Source organism: Colletotrichum truncatum (assembly GCF_014235925.2).
Source record: "Colletotrichum truncatum strain CMES1059 chromosome Unknown Contig_0012, whole genome shotgun sequence".
Lineage (NCBI taxonomy): Eukaryota > Fungi > Ascomycota > Sordariomycetes > Glomerellales > Glomerellaceae > Colletotrichum > Colletotrichum truncatum.
In genome coordinates, this window is record NW_027222409.1 from 72,455 (window position 1) to 95,672 (window position 23,218).

The window sequence follows — 23,218 nt, forward strand, 5'->3', positions numbered from 1 at the left end:
GAGTATGTTACCAGCAAAAGCCTCCCAACTCACTAGTCAATTATACATGGGCCGAACTTGAGCCATTATACCTAAGGGTGGAGGACCAAATCCCTGTGTTAGACAGAGAACATTTCCTTTGTATGGAATGCTTTCCTAAGGAGCCAGAGGCAAACTTCGCTATTTGCACCCAGTGCAAGACCTCCTTACAGCATCAAAAACTGCCATACGCCTGCCAGGTGAATAATCTGTCTTTAGGCTGCATCCATCGGTATCCTCATGTTTTGAAAGATCTTTCACCACTTGAGGAGCGCCTTATTGGAATTTATACACCCTGTGGTTGGATTACGAAGCTTACTATCGACGTCGAGAAGTCAACAAGTGGCCGCTACCGAAAACACAAGAGAGGCCATATTACTGTGTTCCCTAACGACGTTCAAGGCGTAGCAGCCAACATTCTACCTCATCCACTCGTGGAAGAGCGAGACAGGTTGCATGTATGCTTTGTAGGTCCTCGGACACCAGTACCATCCGATCTTGGCTTTATGTTATCAGTGAACCCCCAGAAGCTCAAGCGTGCGCTCGTTTGGCTTCGGGCGAACAACCCACTATACCGGGATATTAGTATTAGTGAGGATCATCTTAGGACCTGGGGGGAATGGTCTCCCGGAACTGAGGTACCCCAGGGACTTGTGGAGAGAATGGTGGCGTATGAGAAGCGTGCCGAAGACGAAATCCGTACAGGACACTATGTCCCTCCTGCCGAGCGAGGTCGCCCTGATGAACCTTTGCGTAATGCTCACGATGTTATTGCAAGTCTAGAAGATAGGGAAACCAATGCTGCGCACCTCGAAGCTGAAAGCAACGCTAGGCTAGGGGGAATCCATGCGGGTGATTGCGACCCATTTGATATGGACCCTCGTCGGATAGATGAAGAGCTGTCCGAGTTAACCTCAACTGGACTAATGGCTACTGAGGTATCTGGAGAGCATAGCCCACAAGAACGACTCAGGATTCTTCGAGAAGCAACAGTGAGAGGGCCCCAGCGTGGGAGAGGCCGAAAGCCAAAGGACGCAAACGGAGACAGCACCCTCCGATATAAGAATACAGAACCCTATCTAGTCAGTCGCAGAGGAGAGGAATTTGCTGATTCGAACGATCCCGATTTCTTCCCTAAGGCTTTCCCTTGTTTATTTCCATGGGGTCGAGGCGGCCCTAGGATATTACGTGAAGAAGAAAACGAAGATGATCAGGATGAACCGCAAGGTCCAGACATCCAAAGCAGTCATAAGCCGAACGGATTTTACCTTCGAACCTGGGCACGATTCTGCTTACAGAGGCATGGTTAGTAAAACTTCTGCTTTATAAATAGAAATAAGTAACTAAAGTAATAGTATAATAGGTGCTTACTTTGCTACACACCCAAGCTTCCCTTTTTTAGTATTCAATATGCTTCTTCGATCAGAGAACCGACGGATTAGTTACTTGCGAATGAAGAGGTCTTCATTTGCCAAAGTCGAGCAAATCGTTACAAGACTTACTCCCGAGGAGATTGAAAGAGCAGAAGAAGAGTACCGCGAGACCCGGACGACTACTAACAGCAATATAGCATACTTAATCCGGGAGTTAAGCGCGTTTGGACATAGGCAGCATATGTCAAATGAGGAGCGTCTCTATTCTCGAAGGAAGATAAAGTCACTATGCCTCAAGTATGGAATGCCGTGTATATGGTATACAATCAACCCAAACGATCTAACAAACGAGATAAATATGAAACTAGCCGCCTTTCGGGTAGCACATGGCAAGGCGGCAGAGGAGCTGATGGAAAAGTTCCGGAAGCAGGTTGGACGCGTACAGCATGTTATCCGAGACGCAGTTAGTTCAGCAAAATTTTTTCATCGAGAGTTGGAGCTTTTCTTTCAACATTGTGTTTCTGTTAGCGAGGAATCAATGTTTGGCAAAGTCTCTTGCTATTTCGGCTGCGTCGAGACAAACGAGCGTGGGGCTCTTCACTTACACGGGCTCTTATGGTTAGACGCCAATCTCGGGCTACCTGATCTTTTTCATGATCTTGCCAAGCCGGATAACGCGGACTACGCAGTACAAGTGTGCCAATATATTGATTCAGTATTTAGTGAGGTAAGCATGTTTCTCTATTTTCTAAGTTTATCGTGCTAAGTAAATGATATAGTGCTGCGACGAAGGCAAGGCACGACGATACCGCCGGTGGGAAAGCGTCTTTACCAATATCAAACATCTTACGGAGGATATCAGCAGACTCGATGAAGCCCTTGATGCCGAAGCGAATTGGGTCGCCTACAGGTGCCAAATGCATAGCTGCGGTGCGACATGTACAAAGTATAGTTTCAAAGACAAAGGGAAGGCTGGGTCTCGGCATCCCTGTCGGTTTAAAGCACCATGGACACTGCGCCAGCGAACCGAGTTTACTACCGATGGCCTTCTGCATATCCGAAGAGATCACGAAAGAATCAACAGATACAGCCCAGGTTTAGCAGTAGCTATGCGTCATAATACGGATACTACATTCCTCCCGACTAACTCGGCTGGACTCTCCATGGTATACTATGCTACGAATTACTCAACAAAATTAGATACGCCGCTTTGGAAGAGAGCAGCGCTAGTCAAGGCTGTATTTGATGGGATGGCTGATCAGGGAGACGACTACGGACCGAATTGTGGAGACAGCGCGGCAAAGACAGCACAACGGAATAATAAGACACGGCAGTTTCTTGCTCGTACAGCAAATCAGATCTTTACAAGTCGAGAACTTTCGGCTGTAGAGGTTTGTAGTAATCTCCTCGGGTACAAGAATAGCTATTGCAGCGAAGCGAGTTGGATTAACGTCTATCTCAGTTCGCTTTACTGGGCTATTTTCCGGCGCTGGGAGGCCCTACGCAGAGCAGCAGGGCCGGAAGTGCAGCAGCGGGTAACCCCTGAAACGATTGGATTCGGCGCCGGTGGCATGACTTTGCCATACCTTGAGGCATATGCGCATCGCGGTCGCCTGTTAGAACAGCTTTGCTTTTACGAATACCTATGTATGGTTCGCGTACGGAGGGTCGGACGAAGGACCAGGATAAACCAGTCACGGTTTATACCGTTCGATTCTTTAATGACAGACCGGGAATCGTGGATACAAGAATTGCTCCCAAGGACACATCAAGCAATTCCAGTTGTTACCGGACATCTAAATCATGACGTACAAGGCACAGAAGAAGGGTATTACAAGAGGTAGGTATATATATATATATACCTCAGGCTATACAGTCGCTAACAGACAATAGGTCAGCAGTCCTGTTACTCGGCTTATTTGTGCCGTGGGAAACCTTTATGCAATCCACTAGTCCCGATCCAGGTGACATCTGGGAGAGATTATACACCGACATGCCAGGTCGGGTTAAGGCTGTGGTAAATAACATCCAACTTCTTCACAAGAGCGCAGAAGACGCAAAGAAAGACGCTAAGCTTTGGGCTAGCCGGAGCGAGGGCGATGAAGGATACGAATTTGATGTGCCTGAGGAGGGCTTAGACCTTTCAGAAGAATGGCACCCAGATAGGATAGACCTGCGGCACACCTTTCACGATGTAGTCTTCAGCCTACAGGACGGACCAGGAGTTACGAATGGTTCTCCAGGCATAAAAGAGTTGCTACAAACGCTGGATAACGCCGGGTTTTCTAGCATAGATGACGACTCCAGAATACAAAGCACCAACAGTCAACCACATATGCAAACAACACTACCAAAGCAACATTTAAAAATCACCAAAGCGGCGCAGGAAAGACTCCATAAAGAGCGAATGCTAGCCATCGAAGGGGATGAATCCGCCGAAAGACCCCTACATACCGGTGCCGAAACAGGCTTTGGCGACAACGATGCTAATATAGATTTCCCAGCCCAGCCAGCGATAGTTGGACTGAAACCTGCTTCAAACTGGATCGCAATTACGGCCGCTAATACGTTCACCCAGGCAGGGAAGATTATCGGTGCGGAGAGAACATTAAATCGCATGCAGGGAATAGCGCTTAGTCTCATCTGCGAGGCGCTCGACGAACGAACAAACGGCGCTGATCGGCAACACCTGCAATACGTTGGCGGGGGAGGCGGCACTGGAAAGTCGTGGCTTATCGATACCGTAAAAGAGGTTTTCGCAGCCAAAGGGGCGTCCAGCCGGCTTGTTATTACGGCAACGTCGGGAACGGCCGCAGCAGGTATCGGCGGTAATACAATTCATTCTGCTGTAGGGCTGGCATTTCGGGACGCCGATGGCGCTACCGTAGAACCAATGTTATCGAACAATCTAGAGAAAGCCAAAGAACGATGGCGCAGGCGGGATGCTCTGATAATCGACGAGGCCAGCATGCTCGGACTCCAAACATTATATGATATCGATCAAAAGCTCAGAATGTTAAGGGGCTTCCCAGAGAAGCCTTTTGGTGGCATTTCTGTCGTCGTGTTCACTGGAGACTTCTTACAGTTCCCGCCAGTTTTGCAGAAGAGCCTCCTTAGTACTACCGAACGAATTGGTATAGTGCTAGGAAATATAGGACCGGGAAGCAAAGCTATAGAGAGACGCTGGAAAGAGGCTAAAGCTAAAGAACTCTGGCAGGGGTTTACTAATGTTGTAGTACTCGACGAGCAAAAACGGGCTGAAGGGGACGCCTACCTGCTTGGTTTTCTTGAACGCCTGCGAGAGGGCAAGCAGACAAGAGAGGACGCCGCGAAGCTCGAAGCGCAATATAATAGCGAATCGAAATTCGATTTCACCAGCGGCAGGCGAGCTGTTATACCTCTAAACCGACACCGGTGGGATCTGACGTTGCATGCAGCCCTAGCATATAGCGTCGATACTGGTCGTAAGATATCGATATATCTTTCGAAGCACAAGTGGGAATCGCGGATACCTACAGCAGAGGAGAGAAAAGCAGCCATGCTATTAGGCGACGAGGGCAAGCTGAGCGCAGCTGGTATGTTCCCTTATGTCGAGGGTATGCCGGTGGTAATCAACGAGAACAAGTATATGGGTCTCAAGGTTGTCAACGGCGCAGAGTTTACAGCCGTAGGAATTCTTCATCCGCCCGGAGTAGAAGAGATCATCATAAACGACAGGCTGTCCATATTTCTCGGACCGCCTAGTGGTATTATTCTCCAGTCCGAAGAAACGAACGGGTTAGCTTTCCCCCATCTGCCACCTAATACTGTAATGTTGCCAGCAGCCAATATTCGAGTACCAGAAAAGCACATCAAAATACTCCGGCCAGATCTGCAGAAAGCCAATGTAAAACTAGCGCTAGTCCGGACAGGGCTCCCATGCACACCAGGCTTCGCATTAACCGACTTTAAGGCACAGGGGCGGACACTCGAAAAGACACTGTTAGGGCTTTATGGGAGAACAGTGGGTAAGAATACGGGGGAGCTTGAAAGATGCGATGCAGTAAGCATGTATGTTCAGCTATCCCGCGTGCGGCGCTTTGAAGATATCGCTCTCATACAGCCGTTAAACGTAAAGCAGTTCCTAGAGGCGCGCATGCCGGAGGAGCTAGTCGAAGGAACCAAAAGACTAAGGATCCTCGCGGAAGCAACAGTCCGGGCGTTCGAGGCTAGGGAGAGAGATGAAGCATAGGAGGGCGGAATAGTAAATAGGGAGGTAAAACCATTAAGATGAAAGGACAGATTAGTGGTCTTGCCTTGGCGGTTCAGGCATGTCATGAATCGGGTTAACACTGGGTTATTATCGCGTATTGCTGTCTTGTGTAGTGCTGTTGGACTCATTGCTATGACCAGAAGGAGGGCATACAATAGGCGTAAAGTTAATATGTGCTAGACCCGGAGGAATCCTCCGTACCTCGAATGTCCGCTGGAAAGACAAGACTAAGGAAACCTCCGAAACCTGCTGGCCTAATAGCTGGCACTCGTTCGTCAAGTGAGCTATCGAGGCGTGGATTGCTTCTAACCGGGATGTAAGGTCTTTGTAATGAGTAACCAGCTCAGAAGCATCCATTCTGGCCAGTGTGGATGCACGCGAGGTAATACCAGGGTTACCGAGAGTCTCCAGTTCTATCTCCCATCGATCCAAGGCAGAGAAAGAGTCAGAGAGAGTACCTGGTGGCTGTCCGATCAAGCCCAAGGATACACCCGAACGTCTAGCGAAAGAAGCATCTAAAATAGTTAATAAAAGAGCAGGACGAAAGAGGACAAAAAACCTTACATACGGTGACTACAACGGGAACCAGTATTATTCCACCAACAGTTAGCACACCCACCATTCGTAGCCCGTAAACCCTCAGCGGACTGCATTACAATACATTGCTTCCACGGACCATTTGAACGGGCACATCGGTCGCATGGAGGTCGGCGCTCAACGCCGGTAGCCTGAACCAGGGCAGCAATGATGCGATAACCATGATCGAACGACAGCGTCTTGCCCTGTTTCCGGGGAGCAAGCTCCCGGGCTATTGGAGAGCAAGATAAAACTTCTATTGTTCGGCTGGTGCGCATAGAGGTGCTCACACCAAGTCGATCCAGCAGGTCACCGCCAGCTAGAGAAAGCATTAGTGACGTAGATATGAAGATGAACAACCAGAGGGGACTTGCTATCACAAAGCACAGGGGGGTTATGGGGCATAGACATAGAGGAGAAATACGATATTATGAAACCAGCAATAGGAAGGACAAGCAATAGATATTAATCAGATAGATAGGAAATCACGGAAGGTAACGATAGGGTGGTATTAGGATGGAAAGTTCGATGGGCGAGGTTGGGCCGGGCTAGGCCAGGGGTTGAAAAGACGGGAAAATGAGAGTGGTTGGCGGGAAATAAATGGAAGAAGACCGGCAAGACATTGGGTAAACGACGGGAAGACCCGAGGACGGCGAACATGAGAGGTGATTGGCCGGAACAGGGGTTAAACGAAGCTGATTGGTCGAACGAAGAATAACGAGCGCTGATTGGTGGCAGGGTCGCTACGACCAATCAGCATCGATTTTTGCTCTAGCCAATCACAGAACAGGAGACCAGGGGGGATCAAGGCACAGGATAGTTTTTTACGCCTTCGCGGATGGAGAAGTTAACCTTCCTAACGGAAGGCATTGACATTTGATAGTTTGCCGCAAATCTTTCCAGGCGGGTTCATTTCTAGCTAACACGCTTTCTATTTGTGTAAGACTCAGTGTGGGTAGGTCATCTTCCCCCGGTTGACAGGTTAACAATCAGGCGGTTCGACACGCATCGTAGAAGGCTTATTTACAGGACATTCACTAGTTGTAAAGTATACATCAACAGACTATATAAAAGTCTCACTGGCAAATTCAATTGAATTTAAATAGTCAATCGGGGCTTTGTTGTCTTCCCCGTTGGTTCATACTTATGGATGAACGATTGCGGTGCCTGGAGGAACGAAGTTCCGGAAGGTTTTCAGGGACCGCGAGGGGCGGAAAAGTCGTCTGCCACCCCCTTCAAAAATTTCCGCGGTGGTCTAGTTGGTGATGGTGTTAGGCCATTATGCCATCGGACAAGAGCTCTTGGGACGGAAAATACAAACTTTATGGAATTAGGAAGTTAAGTTCGCGGCCTTCGAGGGTTCGATTCCTACTCGTATTCTGTTTTTTTGGCTAACGCAGCCGCCTGCCGCCATAAGACTTTCTTCGCCGGCTGTACGGCGGCTGCAGTCGGTCCTGCATTCGCTTCGTTCCTCCAGGCTCTTTCTAGGCAAAGCGCTGAAGTCGCTTTGTCTTTTCTTGTATCACAAGGAAGGTATTTAAGATGCGCCTCTTGTTCCTCGGGCACGGCCATGATGGTCAGAGGCTACTACAAAGCTACCAGTGTGGCTAACTTTGGCTTATGTACTCACAACACACCAAAAACTGTTACATACGACCATACCCATTGGAAAACTCGGGATCCCGTCCGCTCTCCCATAGATAAGCCAATGAGGGCCGGATTAGTAGTTGGGTCGGTGACGACCAGCGAATACCTGGTGTTGTATGTTTCTTTTTGGCAAAATATGATTCTCTTCCCGCGGACCTAGTTTCTTGGGCAGGTGTAGGATCACAGTTGCTACCCTATTTAATTTTGGTAGTTGCAATATATCCCTTGTTTTATGTTGCCACAAATGAATTTTCCATGCTTTACATTTTGCACGTCCACTAGTTAGGTAGTCGAGTGAGCTAGCCGCTGATGTGAGGCCGATGAGGGGAGATGTTACGACCCGTTGGACATGGTCGCCAACACGACCCCGCCTGGATCCCGGCGGCTAACGCAGGGCATGATTGATTGATTGATTTATTCCTACTCGGTTATGGAGCCGCTCTTATGTCAGCAGCTATGCCCGGATAGCGGGGTCCGGCAGACAGCCGAAGCGTTCGAATGTTAATCCGAGCCGCCCCACTTCGCCAATGCGAAAACATTGACCAGCTGTCCCCAAATTCCTGCTTTGCACTTTAACCTCTATCTACATTTGGCGGCCACCTAATGTTGATCGCGGTTTCCTACTAATGTGACCTCTATGATAGGATCTGTCGAGTCCTAATGCCTCGTTCTGTGGTTCTGCGTACCTACAGTCTCCCCCCAATGTTCAGCTTTGTCTGGGTTGTGACTCGATCCTGAATTGCCCAAGGATCTCGGTTTGTTCCATGAATCTGATGGCTTTCGCGGCTGCTTTGCGTTCGTTCAATACGACCCGGAGGTTATGTCGTCCTGGGATGGCTCCTAGTTCCTGGCGTCGGAGTTGTCGAAACCTACGGCACCGCAACAGGACGTGCGATACCGTTTGTCGTCCTTCCCGGCATTGGCAGTTGGCGTCCGTGGCGTCCGGAACTCTTCGGTTGAAGAGGAAGTCCCTGAGTCCGATCTTTTCCGTGCGCATCTGCACGAGGATTGAGCTCTGTCGTTTGCTTAGCCCACTATGGAGCTGTAACACTTTCTTTGTTGGTTTCGGCGTGTGACGATGGGTGGTTCTACCTCGTGTCTCTCTCGACCACTCGGCTTGCCACGTTTTATTTGCCTCCCTATGCGTCCATGTCTTAAGCGTTGACCGGAGTGCGTATAGCTCCTTTGGTGTGTCTGCCTTAGTGCCCGTCTGGCCGTTCTGCCGCCAGCCTGTGGCTTCTTTGGCTGCTATGTCAGCGTCTTCATTGCCCTGGATTCCCGTGTGAGCGGGTACCCATCGGATCTCTGTCTTAAGTCCATGTTCCTGGAGTTTCTGTGTCTTGTCTGCAATGGTCTTGAGCAAGTAGGAGCCTGATTTGCCCTTCGGCTTGGCTGACGATCTGATGGCTGCTTGGTTGTCGGTGTAGATGAGGATTTTACTTCTGTTGTTCCCTTTCCGTTTATCCTCTTCCGCAATCTCGAGGGCGAGGATAATGCCTCGCAGCTCCCCTGCATAGACTGTTGAGGTGGCGTCATCTCCCATATATGAGCTACGGGTTTGTCGTGTAGTGTGGCATACCGCCGCTGCTCCTATGTGGCCGTTGATGCCGCTTCCGTCTGTATAGATATGTAACGCTTCATTTTCTATATCGAGACTTGTCTGGTGTTCCTTTGCTGCCGTTTCCGCAGTGTCTGCGATATATATGCGCGGCCCTTGCCACCATGGAGGGGTGATGAAGGGTGGGATCTGCTCGCTCGGTCTGGTGTTACTGCCCTGTTTGTTGTGAAGCTCTTGTTCGATTGTGTGTCTTGGGCTTAACCTTTGCTTCTTCTTTCTTCTTCTCTTCCTCCTATTCTGGGTGCTTTCGCAGCCTTGCTCTGGTGGGCCTAGCCTGTTGATCGTGTCGATGTTGTGTTTCCATATTCGTTGCTCCATCGGTAGCAGGTTCATTTCGACGTCGAGTGCTGGAGCGGACGTAGCCCTGAAGGCTCCGCACATTGCCCTTGCCGCCCTTGCTTGTAATCGTTTCAGTCTATTGAGAGTTCGGTCTGTGTATCCCTTTCCCCTCCAGCCGGAGTTAGACCATGCTGAGCAGGCATACATCATCTGTGGTATTGCTACTCCTTGGTATATTGTTCGCATTTCTTTGGTCTTCACTCCCCAGGTGGAGCTCCCGAGGCTGCTGATCGCGGAGATGGTTTTTGAGACTTTACGCTCTATCGCATCGATGTGTTGTTTCCATCTAAGTATGGCATCCATCGTGAGGCCAAGGTATTTGCATGTCGGTTTGGGGTGTATTTCCCCCCATTTGCTCTGTAGTGGAGTATTGGTATTGATTCTCGACCTTGCCCTTGTGAAGTGGACTAGTTGGAACTTTTCGGGCGCGAAAACGGAGGCGTGGGTTGTTGCCCAGTCCTCCGCTTCGTCTAGTGCATCTTGGAGCTTGCGGCATGTTTCTTCAGTCGTTTCTGCCCATGCTAGGATCGCTACGTCGTCTATAAACCCAGTGGCCAGTGTTTCCTGGCCTTGGTTACATCTGTCGAGGATATCTGCATTATAGAATAGGTATAGGATCGGTGAAAGAGGAGAGCCCTGTGGGATGCCGGTGGTGAGCGTGTAAGGCTCTGACCGGTATCCGTCGATGTGTATTTGGGTTTGTCTGTTTCCTAAGAAGCTAGTAATCCATCGTACTATGGATTCGTTAATCCGTCTCTTCCTGAGGTTGTGTAGGAGTCTCTGGTGTGACACGTTGTCGAACGCCCCCGAGACATCTAGGAGAAGGAGGCTCGCCGCCATCCCTTGTCTAGTGTTCCAAGCCTCATATATCTTATCGATAATGAGGTGTAGGGCATGTTCCGTCGATCTCTGTCTCCTCCCGCCCATATGGTTCTTAGGCAACAGGTTGTATGTCTCTGCTAGGTAGCTTAGCCTTTCCGCTATGATTGCATCCATAATCTTTCCGACTGTGTTGAGCAGCGCTATTGGCCTATATGCTTTCGGAACTGTATAGTTATCTTTACCTGGCTTCCGTAGCACTATGGTAGTAGATTTCCTGAAGTGCTGGGGGCAGTAACCGATGCGGAGGCTCTGGTTAAATGCCCTGGCTAGGTGAGGGCTGATCCATGGTTTGGCGATTTGTAGCGCTCTGTTCGTGATGCCGTCTGGGCCGGGTGCCTTACGCGGTGCTGTTTTCTTTATTGCTTCCTCTACCTCGTTCTCGGATATTGGTGGGAGCGTGATCTGGTCTCTATATGTTGCGTTTTGTATGTCCTCTAGGTTTGCTTCTGGTGGTGCTGGGAAGAATGTTTCCCGAAAGAGCTCTGCTTTCTCTTCAGGTGTGGTTGCCGTATGATTACTACCTGGCTTGGCGATTTCTGGCGTGACTGTCGGCATTTGGTTCTGTCTGGTTCTGGCCCATTTAGCAATCCTCCAGAGTGATTCTGGTGATTCTGCTGCTGTTTCAACCGCCTCGCGATGTGCCTTTTGTAGCGCCTTTCTTATCGTCCGGCCTTTCTTGTTTCGGGCTATGATATATTCTTCCCAGTTCTGTTCTGTGTGTTCCGCATAGAACCGTCTTCGGAGTCGTTTGGTCTCGGCCAGGACCTCCTCGCACTCTTCGCTCCAGCCGGCTCGCGATTTGGGGGACAAGATCTTCTTTGGTACCGCTTCTTCAGTCGCTATACTGAGGGCTTCAGTGATGTCCTGGACATATTTATCGAGGGCAGACTTTGTTCTTGGCCTCCTTAGTGGTGGGAGCTCCCTTTTAATAGCCCTTATGAATACCCTTTCGTCTAGGGCTTTCCAGTTTCTCCTTTCCTCTGGTTGTAGTTGCGCGATTGTGAGGTCTAGCGACGTTGCTATCGGAAGGTGATCTGAATCGTGGTTTACTTCGTCTTCTATGCCGCACTTAATAAGCCTTTCGATGAGTCCTACTGTAAGTAGACACAGGTCTATCGTTGAGCTATAGTCTCCTTCCTTGTATGTGATTGTTCCCGCGGGTAGCTGGTTGATGAGGTCGGAGTCGTCCATGAGTTCTACCAGTTCCCTGGCTCCCGCGTCTGTCGTTCGAATGTCGCTTCCTCCCCATAGTTCGTGGTGGAGGTTAAAGTCCCCCACCACTATTTGCTCGATGTGATTGTTGGTTTCTAGGGCTGTTCGTAGTTGTTGTAGGACCGTTTTCTCTCCCTCTTCCTGATTTTGGGGATTATATATGTTGTGTATGGCAATTTTGACGCCCTGGTCAGTCTCTGATCCAATGGTGAGGGTACAGAGATCCTTGCTGTGTTCCTTAAACTGCCACTTAGAGTGGTCCAGCTTTTTGTTTACGAAGAAGCAGACCCTGGCTGGGCCTCCCTCTCTGTTCGACGGATAGCAGAGGTGGAAGCGGTCCTTTGCTGGGTGGTGTGTTGTGGCGTTAAATGGGTTCTTCCATGGTTCCTGGATAGCGATGATGTCGTATTTATCGATCCGAGGGTCGCGGAGGAGCGTAGCCATAACGGTGTCTCTTGATTTTCTGACGTTATACTGTAGTATTGTAAGTGTATGTTGTGTTATCATTCACTATCGTCGATTATTTCCATGTTGTGGCTGTTGTGTATCGTCTGCGTGTTTACGTCTATAGCTTCTAGTGCTCGGCGGGAGGGCATTATTACCCTCCTTGGTCTGGGCTTCTCTGGGGCGACTGTGATTGTGTTTTCGTCGTTTTTGTTGTTTTCATGCTGTGTATCGCCGCCTGTTGACTTTTGGCGTTTCTGTACTTTCTTCTTAATGGGTGATCTGCTACGCCCGGGCGGGTATCCTGAGTTGGGCCTGGTTCCAGTACCGGCCTTGTTGTTATTCCAGTTTGGGGTTCCGTCTCCTTAGCGGTTGGGGATGTCTTCGCCTCTGGGTGGTACCGTGGTCGTTGTCTATAGGCCTCCTTGATCTTGGCTAACTCGCGCATCCTAGTCGGGCAGCGGCCGTGCCAGGCCTCGTGTTCTCCATGGCATGCTGCACACTTCCGGGGTGTGTCTGCGTCGCTCTTCGTAGGGCACTCTCGGGTCGCATGTTCTTGCGCGCAGTAGCCGCATGTTGTCGTTGCCTTGCACTGGGTTCCTATGTGGCCGTATGAGTGGCATCTGAAGCATTGCCTCAGACGGCACTGTCTGTCGTATCGTTCGCATTGGAACACCTCTCCTTGCCAGATAAGTCCTTCGTCGATAAGTCTATTGGCGTCTTCCGCTTTTGAGAATTCAACTATGACGGATGATGCTGACTTGGTGTTGGCGGATCTCGTCAGCCATCCAATGTATTTAATCTCTGCTGTAGGGATAAACGCCTTGTTGTCCTGTAATAGTTCCTCTCGTAGTTCCGTGAAGCGCTCCATGTCCATTGTGCTTGTGCGTATGCCGTGGGCGAGGATCCCGTATGTCGGTATCCGTACCGCGGCCCCTGTGCCAATACGGTGTTCCCAGTCCTCGGCGAACTGGCGTAGGGCTTCCCTTTCTGTGGCTGTGGCTGTTTTGATACTGAGGTCTCCGCTCTTCAACTGGTTTGCGGATACTGTTTTCAGTTTACGGATATGTTCATTGTTGCTCTGTTCGATAGCGCGGTCTACGTGCGCCTTAAGGGAGCGGGGGTTCATAGCTCTTATGCTGGCGATTGTAACAGGGTCTCTAATGTTTACAATGATTTCGCGGAGGGTCTGGACATGGTTCGGTCTTTGGTTCTGCGGGTTATGTATGCTTCCTACGAGTCCTCCTCTGGCAGCTACGCTAGCATAAGACTGCGCGGCGCTTCCCTGATTCATTGGTCCCAGTGCTTTGATGTCCCTCACCATTTTGGCTGTCAGTTCGCCAACTTTCAGCGCCTCCTTAGCGGTAGCGTTAGTATCCTTCGAGGTGTTTGTATTCTGTGTGATTTCGGCTGTGTTTTGCTGAATGGCGATTCTCAGGCTGCTTGTGGTACGGGTAGCGTTCTCATTCGCTGCCTTGGTCTCCACTCGCAAATTTTCAACTGCTTCGTGAACGTGGCTGATATCAGGGATGTGCTGTAGTTTGGCAAGGAGGGTAAGGGTTCCGATGAATGCGGATCTGATGCCCTTCGGCTCGATTGGATGTCCATTTGCGTTATCGATAGATTTCAGTGCTGTCTGTAGGTATCTGCTGAGTTCCGTGGCGTGCTCTCGATAGGGCGATGGCCAGGTCTGATCCTTGGGCCATGGGGTCGCCATGGTGCCTACGTCGCTTTGGGCTTTACGACGAGCACACGGCTATCCAGTTGACCGGTTAGATCGTGTTTTGGTGCTGTTTTAACTCCGATTTTCAAGAATTTCGTTCTCGCTGTTGTTGATGTTTTTCTAACGCAGGGCATATGTAACCCAGCCGGACAGGTGTAACCAGGGATCCTCGGAACGGAAGAACTATGGACAAGTCACGTGGCCTCGGGGATAACGCGGGGTAAGGACAACCCGGGCTGGATATGTTGGATATGTCAGATATCCAACCGATTCCCGGATATGTTGGATATGTCAAATATCCAACATAGCCAAGATAAGGAGGACCGTTCAGGACTTGTATATAGGATGGACTCGAGCCGGGCTCGAGGACAGACTTCCATAGCTCTTCAGCAATCAACTTTGTGATTACCCTAACCGGTACTTTCAGCTATACCTAAGTGACGACTACTCTACGACTCTTGTTGAGGCCTTGACTGATCACCAAGACCTTTGAAGATCTACGATTCAATCGACCAGACCCCAGAACGACTGTTACTGTTGTCAATCCCTGGCTTACTGTTAACACAAACCCACTGTCAGTTAGCTGGCCGTAACAGGAGACTTATCATCGTTGGGCTGACCATTATTTCTGTTCGGTTCCATGATAGAAGAAATTCGACGTATTGTTATGGGTAATTTTGCTGGCGAACTTGGTCTTTTCCCAAGCGGCCTGGAACGTTCTACAATGGACACCTGAAGTTCTATTTACTAGGAGAGATCCTCAAACAATGGTTTGTGCAGGCTGGTTAAAAAGCCGATACAAGGAGCTTGAGTCCAAAAATACAGACCAAGAACCTAATGGGGTGAAGAGCTTAACCCTAAGTCCAGGAACCAGTGTATAAGATGAGATAATAGAAATCCTGCATAGGCTCTTTAGGCCTATACTATGATAATACAAAGAGTAAAACTCAGATCAACCACGATGTCTTTTTCAACCGTAGCGCAAGAATGATTAATTTGAAGTGCTTTTAACTTGTGCCACTACCAACGCCGAGATTAGTAATGCAGCACCGTGTAATCAGAGAGTCAACCATCAGCTACAAGATAAAGGAACGTGGAATGAAATCCAATAGAATTAGTACACCCTGCCCACTCTTAGCTGACTGACGGCAAATTTCTGAGCTTGAAGAGGTGAAAGTTACCACAATGATAAAGATATTGACTCGCAGCTGACTGTGTATGTATGTTGGGGGTTCAATCATCTGCTAATGTGAGCATTTTACCCATACACAGCTGACTAGCGATAATTTTGGTATGTGTGAAATGAGAGACTAATATTCGCGGCCTTTATCATGACCCGTAAGATATGGACCAAGGAATTCGAAAATAGTTAGAGGGTAGGAGAAACCGGCGAATCAAGTTCGCTCTCAACGCTTCTGGATATGCTGTGAGGATTTCACTTGTGTGTCTTGAAATCTGTTAGCAGTAGTAAACTTTCTTTGTTGATGCGATGCATCAGTAAAGCCTTGTAATACCGTGATCTACCTCAAGTCGATCATCTGGTTGTTTAATGCAGGTGGTAATAAAAGAACTTCATTAGTAGAGTGTGACTCTAAAGTCCTCGTTTAAAAACAATATTCAGTGATTAAAGCAAGTTATGAAACTTATACTAGTTAGACCGATACCAGTTATTCAAAGTCAAGGTTATGACATGTTGCTGCTCTTTAATATTTACAAAGAAGAGTTATTCTCGAAATTTTATGATGAATGGTGTCGTCATAACGCAGTCATTCCAAACATTAAGGTCTACTGGCTTTTCCCAACCTCCTAAAGCGCACACTCTGAATGTATAGCTTCCTTCAGCAACCAGAGTACCGTTCGCGAGTATTCCATTCCATCCAAAATAGCTTGTCTCTGTGCGCCCAAAGCCCCCGAGTTTCGCAGTAGTTTTATCTGCGGGAAAAACAGGCATACCTTCATCCGATTCTTGAGCCGTTGCTGAGAGGACGTGAACAGAAACAGCTTTGCTAGGAAACGCTAATTGTAAATTAAGAGTAGGAAGCAAATCGGAGGAGTTAGACCGCATTATCGCCGAAGTGTTATGTTCAAGATGAAATATCATATTTGGGGGGATCGGAGCAGCATTGTACTTTTCACCTTTTGCCTGCTTCACGGTGGCAGCAGTGACATAGGTCCGATTCCAACCTGGGGGCAAGGCGGCCACATGACGCAGTGAACACCCGATTCCGCCGTATGAAATGGTAAGCCGAGTAGTGTCATTGCCATCCAAGTGAATGAAACCACTATACAGAGGGCAGTCGGGAGCGAGTTCTTCCAAGTTGGTAATATCCGCTGTGACCTGAATCGTTGCTGACTCGCCTGGTCTTATCAATATTTTCTGGGAATTTGTCGTAACATTTGCGTAGTGTCTAGGTTTCAAATTTTGAAGAAATTCATCACTAGCCAGGGAAGAAGAGTTGTCTCTGGTCCAAGGGACGACTTCTTTCCTATCAACCAAAAATGTTTGGACAGTTACAGCTGGCTTATGAACAACTTCGTACTCGACTGACTCATTCCCTTGATTGTGCACTTGGAAGGATGCCTTCCCAGTGAAGTATTCGGTGTCATTGAAAGCCAAGTTGGAAGTTGATACCAAGGAATTCGTATCTATGGCTCGGGTAGCATTGACAATGCCGTTCCCTTGTTGCCAAACAGGTGCGAGAAAATCGTATGTTTTATTCGTTCCGTCATTAAAAGCCAGCGGATGTGCAGTACTGGTCAGGAGCCGCATAATCTCAGAAGAATTCAAGCTGGGACGAGCTTGCTTCATGAGAGCCAAACAACCCGAAATGTAGGGCGCAGCCATTGATGTGCCTGACAAGGTACCATAGCCACCCCAACTTCGTGGGAAGGTGGACCAAATGTTTTGTCCCGGGGCTAGGATTGATGGCATGATATCGCCTAGTCCTGCGGGACCCCACGAGCCACGGCCGTTGATTTGTCCCGGAGGAAGCGTGTTTGCGCCAACTTTGACATATGGGTCAAATTGAAAGTCTGAATCCATCATCATCGTGACATTGGTCCCCGTGGCTAAAGCTTGGATTAGCTCCAAACCAGTCTGTGCCGTGACTGAACCAGCAGCAGATATTCCGTCAAAAGTATTATCGAATTCCAGTAGCGGCCCTTCTACATTGTCGTACAATAGGACGTAACGAGCACCTTTTGCGACTAGGTTTTCCATTTTAACGCTAAATTTGCAGCCTCCACGACGAGTTAACACCACAGCGTTGTCGTCAAAGCGAGAATTAGCCGGCAAAGCTGTGCATGCATCATCTTGAACAGTCATGTTTAAACTTGACGTCTGTAAGATGAGAAAGGCCGGAAACCTTCCTGGGGTTGCCGGGGTCCAGGGGAATTCTTTTGCAGGCGTAGTGTTGTTTTCCGCCGCGCCAACCTTGTATTTGGCTCGTGGTCGGCTTTGAACCGCATTTATTTGATTGACTGAACCGACAGCCATGATATCCGTTGCTGATGCAGGTGAACTGGCTGAAAATGGTCCTTGCCACCCATAGTTGCCAGACGCCACCACAACGAGGGTTTTTCCCTCTTTAGATATCCTTGTAAGCACTTCGGATACAGGATCTGTAACAATAAAGTCAGACTTATGAGGTGGTAAGATTAGTGAACAGAAGCAAAACACACCATCTGGGTAAGGCCCCGTGTTCAACGTCAGGGACAACGATAAAACATCCACATTCCTATTATGAGCCATTGTGATAGCCTTCAAGATAACATCTGACGCTATTGGAGCTCGTTGGCATCCAGAAATGCGATAATGTTCCAACGTGGCCTCGGGCGCCACACCCACGAATCCGAGGGCCGAATGGTTGCCGGCAGCAATTCCTGATACATGAGATCCATGGGCTGTACATTCCGAGTATGGATCTTGATCCATTCGTGGTATGTCTCCGGTAGTCCAGTTGTCCCCCACAAGGTCAACGCCAAACTGTACCTTGTGGCCTTTCCCGTATCCGCCTCCAAGAGCGGGATGATAGTAATCAATACCTTCATCAACTATTGCAATAGTGAGCCCCTGTCCAAATATGCCTCTGTCATGTAATTGCTTGACGCCAGTCAGAGAATGAAAAGTGTTGCTTCCTATCGGTGACGATGAGGCACTAGCATTGTTCGACTCATTTCTGGACGCTGCAGAGTACGACTCTGACCGCCAGGTTTTAACCACTCCAGTTATTGAGTTGAGACACTTTATGTAATCCATCTCGGCATTGTCGCTATTGTCTATTCTCACTGATATTCCAGGAAATATGAGACTCTCGTATTGGTGGCGAAGGTATATTTTTGCGTCCTGTAGACACGAGATGCCATGATCAATTGAGTCTGCCACAGGCTTGATATGCTATAAGAGAATTTAGCTGTGGCCAGCGACATTACTATCAGTCCTTTGTACTCACATCAACTGAAGAGACTTCCACTATGTACTGTCGTGCTGCGAGAATTTTTGACGGGATTACTAGCCATAAAATGGCCTGCAACAAGTGGCGCATCATAACTGAGGCTGAGATAAGTCCGGTTCTGGTATACCGCGGCAGATGCTCTGAGACCTATCTGAAAAGCTGACGTTTTACGGTCTGTGACAGAAAAGGCAGCCGTCAATTTTGCCAAGCTGGACTTGTACTTGTCATTCATTTTCTGCTGGATCTTGAACAGGTATTTGACTCAGTCATGCTCCTCAGCAGGATTTTGAGATCTTGATTACAGGAAGCTATCATCCAATTAACTTTATGGGTGTAGTTTTAGCTTGTGGCATGTTATAGAGGGGTTCATTTATCCAGTTTGACAGGCACAAGAGGCTTCATTCAGACACCTCATGATCTCTCATTTATGGGGGCCCACAAAGTTATTCCGTCCTGCCAGGGACCAAAAGTTAAAATTTTTGGACAACCATCCATGTTGATGGGGACGGAGATGCTGATAGTTGCAAACACCATGCAGGTAGGCGGTACATGATGTTCAAGCGACAAATAGGGACTAGTAGAACGGTTCTTCAAACAAGCAGAGGCACACCAGGGATGTGGTGGGGTAAGAAGTAGGGCATGCATACCAAATGAACCATCGACCTGAATCGCCAATCAAAATCATCACGAAGTCCACGTAATCGTCATCTGCTCCTGAAAGTTAATACTCGTGGAATGATCACCGAAAGGCATCTACTCCAAAAGTTCTAGACTCATGTAACAGATATTTGCAGGCTTGTGGCTGGTCAGACATGCATTACAACGTCAGCCAATTTGTCTGATCTATCGGGTTATTCTTAGGATGATCGGTATCCTTGAAGTAAGTTCAATAACTGTCGTCCGAGTCAGGTTCCGTTATGTCATATCCCACTGTTGCCGAATACTACTTCTAACACTCCAGCACCCTTGTAACTGTGTCGGTGGTCATGATGTATCACAATCAAGGGGTCATATCACATATTGGGATGGATTTATAGATTAACTGGCCGGCGGTGGCATATTACCACAGGAATCACCGCGCCAGAAACAAATCACTCACTTCAACACACGGAAGTCAGGCCCTGACGATGAATTTTCAGTATTCCGCGATAAAAAATGTCAAAACTCGTGACCATGAAAAGAGCTTTTTTTCATGTCAGGACGGTCGCTGGAAGACTGTCACCTGGGCGGTTCTTCTCGGACTTGCCCTGATGGCCTCTTTGACAGCCATACTGAACATATTCAAGTACCCGACGTATGACTACGACACCAAAGATCAACGTACGAAGCGCTGCGGCACGACAGCCACGGAAGCTAAAGCTCGAGGCTGCCACTTCGATCCAGTCAGCTTCGCTTGGCTACCGGAGGAGTGCCTGGATCTCGACTTAGCTGAAGAGTTTCGAGCACTTAATTGGACACTATATGCGGATATTCATGGCACGAAGATCAAGTCCGAAGAGGAATTTTCCAGCGACACGACAGACACATTCCTCACAAACGAGAATCACGTTCTACATTGCGTCTACTCATGGAAGCGACTTCACCGATCAATACAAGCCAGAAAGCCGCTACATTCGGGCTTGAGCTATGACCACACAAAGCATTGTGGTGGAGTGCTTACATCTCAAAGGCCTCCAAAGCAAATAGTCACAAAAGCATTGGTTATCTATCCTGCCTGTTAAAACCAATCCATAACGTTCAATGTAGAGCGACAAAAGAATGTTACGGTTAGGCTGCATGTAATAAATCAATAGAAAACATAAGACTTGGCACATTTGCTACTCAATCAAACTGGCCGATTCATGATCATTTGAGACCTGATATGGTAGATGCGAAAGGTCCAGGTGAGGATGTCTTTTATCCACCAGTCTTGAGGCTGATTTTGCTTCTGGAATTGGTTTTCCGACGCGACATTGTGGGTCTTATCAGCCAAGGCTCAAGAGTTAAACAGTCTTCCTGACAAACGCTGAGGTATGTCAGACGGGATGATCCGGGCAGACAAACATGATTCGGAAACGAATCAGGAAACGAATTCGCGGGGAACTCCGCCTCCAAAATGGGTAGTCCGATATCAACCATTCCTCTGCAAGTTTACTAATGCTTGCTCGTTCACCTTGACCTGACTCAAGGGATCATCGTCAAGCCTGACCCTTACACGAGGAAAGAGTTGCATTTGCCCTGAAACTTACTTTCGGGCGTGGGCCAGGCGAAGTTTTATGGCGTGGGTGTAAAAGCTGCCGAGGTGCTACCATTGGCTAAATCTAATACGAATAACAACGAGCATGCCACGCCTTATTAAATGAACGAAATGCTGTCATCAGCTAGGATATAATCAATTTTGGCTTTTGCTACCTAACAACCGATAATATAAAACCCGTGAGATAGCTTGCCACATCCCTTGCGGTAGTCTAACCCTCCAAAGATGGCTGACACCACCGTTGAACCAAGTTCTCATAGGCGGCCCGATGCGCCCTCATCGGACGCTAGCCAGAGTATACAACATCAATCTAAGGGTGACAAGCGTCTATGGTTTGTAGCAATTAGTGTAACACTTGGGATGTTGTTGATGTATGGTTTCATGAATTCTTTGGATGGCAGACGTCCTGTCGACTCGATTCAACGCCGTCCGCCTCCCTTATCTGTGGGGTCAGAGCTTAACGGTCTCGTTCCTGAGTGTGAGTGAGCTATGAGAGACCATTACGACGTGTGATTTGAGTCAATGCTGACTTCTGCTCAGTTCCATTGCAAAAAACGACCTTCTCCGATTTGACTGTCTCTTGGCCATCTACAGAACAATGGATGCAAGGTTCCGTGTCAAACAGTGAATGGAATGAGCTGATGAACAGCCTTCACAGAGTAATTCCACGTATGTGGTTCATTGAGGATTGCATATGAACTATATTGACAGAACGAGCGTAGATGGTGGGGGTTTCCTGAAAGTTGATCATCCCGAACGCTTTCTTCTGCCGCCACCTTTGACCATATCCTGGCCAGAAAAGCCAACGGTATACAGCTTGTCTGTATTTCATCAGCTGCACTGCTTTGTAAGTCGACTCTAGTCCAACTGATTGTTTCAGTAGGTAAAGTTGGATTTGATCAGAACGTGGCTGATAGTTGATACGCAGGGAGCTATTCTTGAGGATTATCGCAAAATACACATTGGACAATCACCAACACAGCCCTTGCACCATATACTTCACTGTTTTGATTTTTTACGGCAGGCAATACTGTGTTGCGGTGATTGCACAATGGAACCCAATAAAGCTGTCGCCCTTCATCACCAAGGGAACGTGCCTGAGATGAACACCGTAAGGGTTTGTAAAAATATCAACAATATCATAGAATTCGCAAACAAAAACCAACCAAGAAGGACGCAGAAAACCGCCAAATGATTTTGTACGAAAGATAAATAATGCTTAGAAGCAACGGGCAGGTTGCAATTAATCCACTAGTTCTGATATCACAATATTCTAACACTTCTTGATATCCTTAACAATCGAATCTCTTAATGTGTTTTGTACTGCGATATGATTAAGGAACTTTAATCCCCCAATGTCACTCTCTCTAAAGCACGGCGAGTAAGAATAAACTGTGTTGTACAATGAGCAACTTGCATAGATGGAGGACAATCTCAACTGGGAGGCCCCCCAGTCCGGGTAGTTTACCCGAACAGGCCTAGGGCGGGATAAAGCAAGCCTATCCCTGCACTACCACATCTTCATCTCATTTTCATTTGATTCTTTCCAAATGTCAATGAGTTTCTAGCTTCTTCGTGCTGTATCAGGATCTGAAAAATATTCGACACAAGCCTATAGCGTCCAAAGTCAGAAAGTGGAAACTAGCAAAGACCTGCGGTGGGATAAGGGTACTTCATACTGAAACGAAGTTCTCGACTGTTGCAATAGCTAGTACAAATCTTCATTAGGCTGGGGACCATCTGGTCAAAACCATGTATACTAGGTAGGCTAGGCCTCCATTGTTATTACGTAGACTTCCTTTCGCCTACTTGAACGTTTTCTTAAGAGAAGCTCTATGTAGAACCTATCAGCTGCCTAATTGATGTATTTTTTCCCATTCTACGAACGGTCAACTGGACCAGATGTGAAACTATCTCTAGAAACTTTAATTTATTGTTCTACCAAACTTTGCGCTCCTACCCTCCAACGGAACTACCTAGTCGCGGCTGAGTCATGGTTGCTGTCTTTGGTGGATTTTCTCACTTTACATCAACTGAAGTCGTGTCAAACTCGTTTCCTAAACTCAGAGGCGTTGTAGAGCTTGCTTTAAGTAACTTACCGCTATTGGTAAGTCTTTACGGGGAAACTGCATGTATTATGCGTGCATTGCGTGATTTTGTTTGCTTATCCTCCCGCCTGCCAAAGGACGGTGTGAGACTCTCGGTGAGACGATCCTTCTTTCGATGACGTGCCGATGGTTAGGTTTGACCGTAGGCCTTGTCCTCCGTCTCGCATTCAACACTACGCAATAGACTTCATCTAGAATTTCCTGATTAACTAGAGCATGATCCACATGCTCCACCAAAACACCTAGTTTTGTTTTATAGCGAAAACTTTCCTTACTCGACCTTGGAAAAAAAAAAAGCTGGTTGACCGTTGACACCGCATACCTGGGCATATCCTT

General features: G+C 48.1%; 6 protein-coding genes across 6 annotated transcripts, besides 1 other annotated feature; 2 read left to right on the top strand and 4 right to left on the bottom strand.

The window, feature by feature from the left end:
• Positions 1 to 3,330: 3,330 nt before the first annotated feature.
• On the top strand, positions 3,331 to 5,622 carry CTRU02_214829 (DNA repair and recombination protein; the record flags this gene model as incomplete). Its single annotated transcript, XM_036726656.1, has 1 exon — positions 3,331 to 5,622. The coding sequence occupies one exon, from the start codon at positions 3,331 to 3,333 to the stop codon at positions 5,620 to 5,622; it is 2,292 nt and encodes a 763-aa protein (XP_036581843.1).
• A 108-nt stretch (positions 5,623 to 5,730) lies between these two features.
• Positions 5,731 to 6,265, bottom strand: CTRU02_214830 (uncharacterized protein; the record flags this gene model as incomplete). The annotated part of the gene is made up of 2 exons (XM_070206320.1): positions 5,731 to 6,158; positions 6,208 to 6,265. The coding sequence occupies 2 exons, from the start codon at positions 6,263 to 6,265 to the stop codon at positions 5,731 to 5,733; spliced, it is 486 nt and encodes a 161-aa protein (XP_070059963.1).
• Positions 6,266 to 7,845: 1,580 nt separating this feature from the next.
• Positions 7,846 to 7,917: a sequence feature (Short protein (CTRU02_214831, KAL0930011.1) was converted to a misc_feature.).
• Positions 7,918 to 8,572: 655 nt separating this feature from the next.
• On the bottom strand, positions 8,573 to 12,424 carry CTRU02_214832 (zinc knuckle; the record flags this gene model as incomplete). Its single annotated transcript, XM_070206321.1, has 1 exon — positions 8,573 to 12,424. The coding sequence occupies one exon, from the start codon at positions 12,422 to 12,424 to the stop codon at positions 8,573 to 8,575; it is 3,852 nt and encodes a 1,283-aa protein (XP_070059964.1).
• A 91-nt stretch (positions 12,425 to 12,515) lies between these two features.
• CTRU02_214833 (uncharacterized protein) lies at positions 12,516 to 14,078 on the bottom strand (the record flags this gene model as incomplete). The annotated part of the gene is made up of 1 exon (XM_070206322.1): positions 12,516 to 14,078. The coding sequence occupies one exon, from the start codon at positions 14,076 to 14,078 to the stop codon at positions 12,516 to 12,518; it is 1,563 nt and encodes a 520-aa protein (XP_070059965.1).
• Positions 14,079 to 15,807: 1,729 nt separating this feature from the next.
• Positions 15,808 to 18,628, bottom strand: CTRU02_214834 (serine endopeptidase; the record flags this gene model as incomplete). Its single annotated transcript, XM_036726654.2, has 3 exons — positions 15,808 to 17,705; positions 17,766 to 18,480; positions 18,536 to 18,628. The coding sequence occupies 3 exons, from the start codon at positions 18,626 to 18,628 to the stop codon at positions 15,808 to 15,810; spliced, it is 2,706 nt and encodes a 901-aa protein (XP_036581841.2).
• Positions 18,629 to 19,665: 1,037 nt separating this feature from the next.
• CTRU02_214835 (uncharacterized protein) lies at positions 19,666 to 20,259 on the top strand (the record flags this gene model as incomplete). Its single annotated transcript, XM_036726653.1, has 1 exon — positions 19,666 to 20,259. One exon carries the CDS (start codon positions 19,666 to 19,668, stop codon positions 20,257 to 20,259), a length of 594 nt encoding a protein of 197 aa, XP_036581840.1.
• Positions 20,260 to 23,218: the final 2,959 nt, after the last annotated feature.